Genomic DNA, 6962 nt, shown 5'->3' on the forward strand with positions numbered 1-6962 from the left:
AGAATTGTAATGGTTTAAAGTGGACTTATTTCCTTTTAAGTGTGTATACACACATCCACACCCCTTCATCTAAAGTATAAGCTTTATTCATGCTACCACCATTATGGAGTACCTAATTGTATGCCAAGTATGTATGCTGTATGCTAGGAGTAAAGGAAAGACAGTTAGGAAGCCTCCCATTAAGGAATAAACTCAGAAACTGGTTAACCATTAAAATAGAATGTGATAAAATGCAATAATGAAACAAGAAAACAAGATACAATATAACATGAGGTAAAAGAAGCCAAGTTGAAGGGAAATTATTCTGCTTCAGTTGATCTTTTTCATTATAAAAGCCAAGTCACTGTGTTGACTTTGAACACAATAGAAACACCTTGCTACTTCTTTTGAAACAGTATTTTTAAATCATATGTCAATATTCTTGGATATTGAAACAGAATACCCTCTTATTTCCTTAAGATTACCATATTAATAGTCTTTAAAGTAAATCTGGCTGTTTAGCAATGGCTCTGAAACTTTAGTTTCTAGGAGAATCAAGTATATTAAAATAGATTACCTAGCCCCAGTTCGAAAGTATCTTAATTTAGTAGGTCTGGGTGGGTCCAAGTATTTACATTTCTAACAAGTTTCTAGGTGATGGTAGTAATAATGATTCTGGTCCTGGAACTACAGTTTGAAAACTACTGATTTTCTGAGTTCAAAAAACATGTGTTAATTGCCAGAGAGCACATGTGCTCACTAGAGAGAGAGAGACTTAGAGGGAGAGAGAAAGCATCCCCTAATGGGGTGTGGTCATGCCACAGTCCTTCTTCATGCCTTCAGGATTTGGGGCATACGCGCCTGGCATGTTTTCCAAACCACCGGAATTTATACCACAGTTGGCCATGTGGGACTCCTGCTCTCTTTACCAGCAGGATATGGAGCTGGCTCTGAGTTTAAGTGTTTACTGGCTTCCATTGAACCATTACTTGTGTCGTGTGTAATTACTATCAGTGTGATTTGAGCCAAACACTCACTTCATCAGAGGTGAAGATATGGAACCACCCTCAGGGAGCCCAGTCTATCTAGTAAAACCAACAGTGACAGTATAATCACAGAAATAATGGCTATCATGTATTGAGGGCTTATTGTGCCCAGAACTATGTCAAGTATTATCTAAACTCATTTAATCCTCACAGGAGATTTATAAATTAGGGCATATATCTCTTATTTTTAGATGGAAGAACTAAGGCCTAGAAATGTTAAAGAATTTCCCAGAATTCACATAGTGGATATATAGAGGAGCCAAAATTTGCTGTTCTGCCTTGCTGCACTAGAAAAAACCTTTTACATATTAGTGTGGACCATGAGAAGGATGGACTAATTTGTACCTTAGAAGTTCAGAAGGCATCGCAGAAGAGATGGGACCAGAGGTTGCTTTTTGTTTTGTTTTTTGATTTTGTTTTTTAAATCTGCTAGAGAGCACATGCACCTGGAGCGGGGAGGGGAGTGAGAAGGCCTACCCTCTGTGGAGGATGGTTACACCGCAGTCCCTTCTCATTTCTCCCTTCTTTTGGGATATTGGGCAGCATGCATACACACACAGGTGTTTCGGAGCCGTCAGATCTGGGACTGGAACCATGCAATTAACATGTGGGATATAGCCGCCCTGGCACTGGAGCAGCTTAAGGGAAGAGGACAAGAACACCAGAAGCATAGAACCGTGAGCATTTCCAGTTGAGGAACATTTTCTGCAAAGCCAAGGAAACCTGAGAACATGAGTTCCACACCGCCCAGTTACATCAGACCATAACACAACAGGCCACATGGAGTTTAAGAGAAGAAGAGACCATTTAAGGCAGCTGTCAAGGTCATGAAGAATCTTATATACCAGGCTAAAAAGTTTTAAAAATAGAATTAGGGTTTTTTGTTGTTGTTGTTTTTGTATTCTTCTATAACTTTCATCTCTGTAAACCAGAGGTTCTTAAAGCATGGTCAGACAGTAGGATCCAGATGATATGTGAATATTTTAGATACATAAATTCCTGGACCCCAGTCCACACCTACTGCATCAAAAACTAAATAAAGCCCAGTTACCTATTTTAACAAGATCTTCAGATGACTCTCATGCATGCCAAAGTTGGAGACCACTGCAGTCGGCTTTAGAATTCTTCAATAACAGCCTTCAAAATAGACAAAGGTCATTATAATGATAATAACTATATCTAGATTGATTTAATTGTTAGAGTACAATACTAAACAAAGTTGAAATAATACCTTTTAAGGATACATACTTTCAGCATGATCCACTTATACAGTTTAAACCTGTTTCCTCTGTTGTGGTAAAAGAGATCTGAGTCAGGACAAAAGTTGATTAGGTCAGCATTCAGAAAATAACATGCTAATTATTATTCCTTAGCTATAGGAGTGATTTGGAAACTTGCTGATGATTTTATTATTATCAGCAAGTGGTATGGTGGTTAGGGGCGCTGGATTCCCACATGGTCCATTGCAGTTCGAATCCCAGACCTTATGGCTTGTTCTCTTGCTTTCCCTTTCTCCCTCTCCCTCTCCCTCTCTCTCTCTCTCTCATATCAAATTAATAATACTAATTATAATAACAAGTGGAATTCAAAAAATAATTCTTTTTTTAAAAAAAGTTACAGTAAACCCTTTGTTCAAGGGTTTTTCCTCCCCGTCATTTGTTAATATTTAAAATTAGTGTTAAAGCTAGCATTTACAGGGTACTTGGCAGCTGGAAAATCACTCAGGGTGTTTGCGTGCATGCCCAAAACCCTAAGAGAATGGAGGAGAAGGGAATGAGACATGACCATACCCCCTGAGTTGTTCATATCTCACTTCCTTTGTCTCTCTCCAATGATCTTACATACCCTGTGGCAAAAACTTTTAAAAAAGGAATTTAAGAGTTCTATTTAAACCACATGTGTTGAAGGAATCAAAACCATGTAAATGTTGAAATGAAAGTAATTCAAGTCTTACCTTGACACAGAAATAAACATATAAAAAATATAATCTAGTATTGTCAAAAGAACTCTACATGCCTCACTATCCTTTTTGCCAAATTGTGATCAGTATTCATGGTGAAGATATCCTCATGGTATCTGGCACTGATTTACACAGAAGCTGTAGTCTATATGGTTGTTACATAGTTATCTTCTGTGCATCTCTACACGCAGTTAAGGCCCAACATAGGAATTTATTGACTATCTGTATATCTTTTTCGAGTTATTAGGTGTATAGACGCCCTTTCATCTTAGAAATAGCAGCAGTAAGAAGTAAAATATGCTATAATAAACACAGCTAATGTTCAAATAAAACTAAGCATGCTTTCCATGTATTAATTCAGAATTTCAAGGATTTAGAAGTGGAAAGTTAATTGAGGCATAGACACCAATCCATTTTATAGATCTGAAAACTGAGGTCCAGGGAAGTTGGAAAGGTGATTTGCTGATGGTAACACAGGTAGTAAGTATCAGAACCAGGATTTATAATCAGGTCTATTTTGATTACAATATAAAGGTCACAAGTACATCAAACAGGGTATTTCTGAGCCTCAGGCTGATGAAGCATGAGGGTCTATAGTTATCTAAGATAAAAATAGTCTTCAGATATTTTGGCACCATAATCTTCTCGGGTGGGGGGTATATTTTATGAAGAGTATTTAGTAATTTTTTTGTAAAAATGGCATTAATGACCCCTTTTGTTGTGGATACAGTAAAGTATCAGGATTTTTTTTTTTTTTTAAGAATAATTTTTGAAAACCCTAATCATTTTTTCAGAATTTACAAAAATACCAAGAGGGGGAGGTTTACTTTTACAACTCTTACTAGTATGTAAGAGAATATAATTAATCAAAGAAGACAATTCAACCTTCTGTGCTAAGGTGATATTTGCACTTAGGATGTACTTACTGGCTAGATTACTTTAAATTATTTCCAAGTAAAACAGGTATAAGCCACATACCTTATGAGGTGATTTTCGCCAGCAAGTAACCCACAATCAAAGCATGTAGGTCTGCCAGAATTTTGCAACACTGCTTCAGAAGTCCTCTGAATCATTTTCAGAAGCTAGTTTTACAAATTTAAAAACAAGATGCTAAAATAATAAAATTTATAACAGAAAAATCATCATCTGAGTTCAATGTAATAGTAATCACTGGGGTTTCCAAATGAATTAGAATATGTAGTTGGTTAATGAACCAGTCATTCAGTGTATCCTTTTAAGACCACTGAATTGAGAACTCCTAAATAGAATTTAAGTTACTTTTAAAGTAGTATATGTTTGAAGAGGGGAGTCTTCAAAAAATTCATAGAAAATGCATGTAATGAAAAACTGCATAGATTTACATTTTTACACCCAAATAAATTCATACTTTAATTCTATTTTCCGTGAAATTTTTGAAACCCCTTGTATATCATATTGCAAATTAGAAATGTTGGAACTACAAAGGTCTTTAGGATCATCTACTGCTGAGATCCTTCAGTTTTAAATGAGAGTTCTGAGTACTGAGATTGTGAGAATGACTTAAGCTATTTTAAATTACTTACTTTATTTGGTTTTAGGTAAAACACAAAGGTCTTTTACATTATTTTAAGAGTTGCAAGGGAGGATTAATTTTTTTTAGAATAATTTAATAAAATATTCTAATTTTTTCCAGTGCATCTGGGGGAGGTGTTGTAGCCATTGACAACAAAATAGAACAAGCAATGGTAAGTAGAAGTTTATAGTCCTCTTATTATGTAGATTGTTGGTTATATGAAGCACATGGCTTTTATTCTAGAAAGCAAACCTAATTTTGCAAATCAGAGATGACCAATAATTTATTTATGTATTCCTTTGATAATGAGATTTGGTAGAACATTGATAATTTTTAGTGTAGAAATACCAGTAGAGTAAATATTTTTTTCCCATTTGAACACCTCACATTTTATGCATTACCATTGATAGGGCTATGGTGGGGGAAAGTAATACATAATTAAATGCATTATGTTCCCAAAATATTTTAGCACTGAAAATACTTCAGATACAGAAGAGTAATAAGGTGAAAACTTAAACTGGAAGTTTTCCTGATTCTTTGGTCATTTATAGGCACTGTTTCACTCAGATTTAGCAAATAGACCTATTTCTGGTTCTGATTTCTGCTATTGCTTCATTTTTGTTGTTGTTGTTGTTTACTTAAAGATATCTAACATCAAAGCATGTGATTTTAAAACATTTTTTAATACTAAGATCATAATTCATAATTCAGGGAGCTAGTATCTTTGGAAATTATTTTGAACTTTGAAAATTCTGAGGTAACTGCTATAGTCGGGACCTCTTATTTTTTTAATCCTGTCTTCCATAGGCCTAATCAAGATATATTGGGTTGCTGGAAAAGTCATGATGCATTTTTTTGCACAGAAAAACAGAAAAAATACTCCATGACTTTTCCAACAACCCAATAGCAGAAGCACTCAGCACAATACCAGAAAATCTAATAAAAGTTATCTTGTCTTTATAAGGAACCAAGTAAGTTAGAACCAACTCTCTCTAGCTTTTTCTTTCACCGTTTTTGACATTCATAATTTTGTTTTTCATAGGATCTGGTTAAAAGCCATTTGATGTATGCAGTAAGAGAAGAAGTGGAAGTTCTAAAGGAACAAATAAAAGAATTAGTTGAAAGGAACTCTTTACTTGAACGAGAAAATGCACTGTTAAAATCTCTCTCAAACAACGACCAGTTATCCCAACTCCCAGCCCAACAGGCCAATCCTGGTAGCACTTCTCAACAGCAAGCAGTGATAGCACAGCCTTCGCAGCCAACGCAACCTCCACAGCAGCCGAATGTCTCCTCAGCATAAAGCTCTCCTAAGCCTCATTAAGAAACAGACTGAAAGCAATCTATCCTTGTGTGCCACCGGTGTTCTTTCCACTTTATACGAAAGCAAGTAGCCATGCTTCGATTGTGTGTTTGGCCTTTTCAGTATTAGACAATCATTCTACAAGAGCTTTTCTTCTCTCTGAGATGTCATGCAGCGCTGTTGATGTCCAGCTCTATGTCATCAGTACACAAGGAGAATAATAGATGGGGTTTATTAAAGCGATCAGTCTGCATTTGACCTGGTGCGCATGCGTAGGGTCTTGAAGAGTTTTGGTGGCTCTCCCAGGTTTCCTATTACCCATGGATTTACCCTGAGCCTTCCTATCACATTATAAATAACAGTTCATCTAAAGAGCCACTTTTCTTTCAATATCAGTAACATTTGCCTATATAAGTTTTCATTTATTTGTGTTTTATTTATTACAGGGCTGCTATTTTCATAATGTACATGAACAATGTCACAGAACTTTTTAAATTTTTTTCAATAATTATAAGTATCAGTAAAGGAATTGAGAGACAGGATTGCATTTAATAGATAAAATGTTTAGGCAATAATTGAACAAAAGAATCCTGGCATATTTCTAACACTAATGGCAATTTACCTTTGGTATTTATTTTCAGTAGTAAAGACCCAGCTTGAATGTACATTTTGTATAGTGTAAGTATGAAGAACATAGTGCAACTGTACAGGTAGTCACCAGTTATTGTGATATAATAAATAATTGGGCTATTTTGATGAAGAAAACTTTGTTCATTTGTTTCTACTTTCTAATAGAGAAATTGCCACGATTCCTCTGCTTTTCAACATTTCGTATGACTTTTTTTTTTCGGGTGGGAATAAAAAGCTGTGAAATTGTTCAACCTACTTTGTAACCAAAGAAGCAAAGCTGTGTAATGGAGTTTTTTGGTTTTTTTGTGTTTTTTTTTTTTTATAATGCACATTCTTTATGTATTATTATTTAGTGTTTTCTCGGTCACAATTTTCTTTGCTGTCTAGCATGATCTGCATGACCTATAATCTTTGAACCACTTTCGTACCTCATGTTTTTATCCAGCACTCTTATTGTAATATGTACTAGTCTGTGAACAATGTCAAATAAAA

The 6962-nt window shown here is 35.2% G+C and overlaps 1 protein-coding gene across 1 annotated transcript in view; it reads left to right on the forward strand.

Annotated features, from left to right (window-relative positions):
- Positions 1–6593, forward strand: part of TSC22D2 (TSC22 domain family member 2) — a gene marked incomplete in the record, with an annotated part of 57282 nt that extends 50689 nt beyond the window's left edge. The window contains 2 exon segments of the mRNA XM_014588283.2: positions 4658–4709; positions 5580–6593. Of these exon segments, the coding sequence (XP_014443769.1) occupies positions 4658–4709; positions 5580–5840 (313 nt within the window).
- Between the last annotated feature and the right edge of the window lie 369 nt (positions 6594–6962).

This window comes from Tupaia chinensis, unplaced genomic scaffold, assembly GCF_000334495.1.
Source record: "Tupaia chinensis unplaced genomic scaffold, TupChi_1.0 Scaffold000272_1, whole genome shotgun sequence".
Classification (NCBI taxonomy): domain Eukaryota; kingdom Metazoa; phylum Chordata; class Mammalia; order Scandentia; family Tupaiidae; genus Tupaia; species Tupaia belangeri.